At 42.8% G+C, this 2,073-nt stretch overlaps 1 protein-coding gene across 1 annotated transcript; it reads right to left on the bottom strand.

Moving 5' to 3' along the window:
* Positions 1-205: 205 nt before the first annotated feature.
* On the bottom strand, positions 206-1,841 carry LOC133337581 (general transcriptional corepressor trfA). Its single transcript, XM_061545796.1, has one exon. It carries the CDS (start codon positions 1,787-1,789, stop codon positions 224-226), a length of 1,566 nt encoding a protein of 521 aa, XP_061401780.1. The 5' UTR covers positions 1,790-1,841; the 3' UTR covers positions 206-223.
* Between the last annotated feature and the right edge of the window lie 232 nt (positions 1,842-2,073).

The raw sequence follows: 2,073 nt of genomic DNA, 5'->3' as shown, positions 1-2,073 counted from the left end.
CCCACAAAGAAAATGAGAGAGATAAACAATATGGCGTTTTGCTTTTCTATTCATAGGGAATGTAAAGAAGAGTGAAATAAAGAGAGTGTGTCTCTCCCTCTCTTAAATGGCCATAATAAATGAAATTGCTTTCAATCTCCATATCTTAACTGGTAGATTTGTTGTTGGGGATTTTTGTTGTTATTTCTAACTTTTTCGGAAAGTTTTTAAAAAATTGGGTTTTTTACTCCACTTTCAGTACCGGTTTCACTTCAATATCCTGATCATCGGCTTTAATTTCAAATTTCAATTTGGCCAATTCTTTAAGTTCATCATCTACCTTGGGGGATTCTACATCCTTCACCACCTTAACGGTATCGGGATATTTATTGACATCGCCCAATTCCCGTGAGAAGGAGACCACAGTTTTGGGTTCAAAATTAACACCCTTTTCACCGCTGGGATCGGGAGAGGGTATGCTGGGTGTGGTCGAGGCATTTGTATGGGAAATGGTGATTTCATGGCCATTGGTTTGGGGTTCAGCGGCCTCTACATGACCATTTTCTTGGGGTTTCTCCTCCTCCTCCACCAAGGGGGCTGAGGTGACCACCACAGCTTCGACATGGCCATTTTCATGGGGGGTTTCGGCTTCTTCTTCTACGGTATGGCCGTTTTCTAAGGGTTTCTCTTGTGCTACTTCGGTGTGGCCATTTTCTTGGGGCTTTTGTTCCTCTTCTACCAACAAGGCGGATGTTACCACAGCTTGTACGGGAGCCTCAGGTTCTTGGGGTTTGGTTTCCATTTCTTCAGTTTCTACAGCAGATGTAACCACGGCAACTTGTGCGGGTTCCTCACTCTCAGGCTTAACCTCTTCCACTGGGGCTGAGGTGACAACAACCTCTTGTACCACAACTTCCTTTTCTGGTTCCTCTTCGGCCTTATCGTCATCCTCACCAGCCACTGCCTTGTTAACCTCCTCAATGGCCTTGTTGACTTCCTCTTCCTCAGCATCGTGGCCATTTTCTGTTACGGGAGCCTGTTCCTCTACTTTGGGCTCCTCAACTTTAGCTTCTTCCACTTTAGATTCCTCTACCTTAGCTTCCTCCTCCACAATTTCCTTGGCAATTTCCTGCAATACCTGCTCCTCACCCTTCTTCTCCTCCTGGCTTTCCTCCTCAACAATTTTCTCTGGTTTTGTTTCGGGTGGTGGAATTTCCAAACTTGGCATCACAGCCGGACTGGACATGGTCTCAACAAAGGATTTACGATTTGGCGATGAGGGAGAAATCAAAACCTGGGTAAAGTAACCGCTACGTCTATTTTCAAAATCTAAATTCTCCTTGGCCAAACGTTCTTGGATACGTCTTTGGCGGAGAATAAATTCTGGGACATTTTCATCTTCACCCTCTTTGACGGCGGGTTCGGGGACTTTGGTACGTCTCAATACCACCTTGGCCATTTCATGTTCTCCATTGTTGTTGTTGTTATTATTGACGTTGTTGTTGCTGATGTTACCATTTTGTTTAAGCAAAGTTGGTTTGGTAGCCACCGGACTAACATTCGATGGCTTAAAGACCCCATTGAAAGTGGTCGACCTGACAACAAATTCACTTTTGGGCGCCACTGGCTGTGGAGACAAAGGGTTGCCATTCGTGCCATTGCCATTTTGAATTTTTGGCGAACGTTGAATGGTGAAATTGGGCTTGCCATGATTGATCAGCAGTTTGGTGGCCGGAGAGGGGGTCTTGTCGCCGTTAACGGAAATTCCAGCGCGTAGCTGTAATTTGGGTTTTTGGTTGATATCAGCCATGTTGAAAGTGTGTGAATGATAGCTACGTTGTTGATAAACAGGCAACACTGTAAAGATATCGAAAAAGAAAAATTGAAAACAAAAAATTAATATTGAAATCGTTGCGGAACAGGTTTTGAAATTCTTAATTACAGTTCAAATCGCTGAGCATCAAAGTTTCTTGACATTTTTCGCTTAATTGAATTTAATTAGTAAGTGTTCAGTCAATAATGTTTTGTTTTATTTCGACTTCTTATTCATAAATATATAAGTGACAAGAAATTATGTTCTTTTTGAAAACGTCA

Source organism: Musca vetustissima, unplaced genomic scaffold (assembly GCF_032173495.1).
Source record: "Musca vetustissima isolate MV318-11 ecotype Yass unplaced genomic scaffold, APGP_CSIRO_Mvet_v1 utg42608, whole genome shotgun sequence".
NCBI classification, from domain to species: Eukaryota; Metazoa; Arthropoda; class Insecta; order Diptera; family Muscidae; genus Musca; species Musca vetustissima.
The sequence above is the reverse complement of the archived record's forward strand: the minus strand, read 5'-3'. Positions and strand labels throughout refer to the sequence as shown.

What these genes read in the sequence shown, in the direction of transcription:
- LOC133337581 (XM_061545796.1), bottom strand. Translation starts at nt 1,789, where the DNA reads ATGGCTGATATCAACCAAAAACCCAAATTACAGCTACGCGCTGGAATT.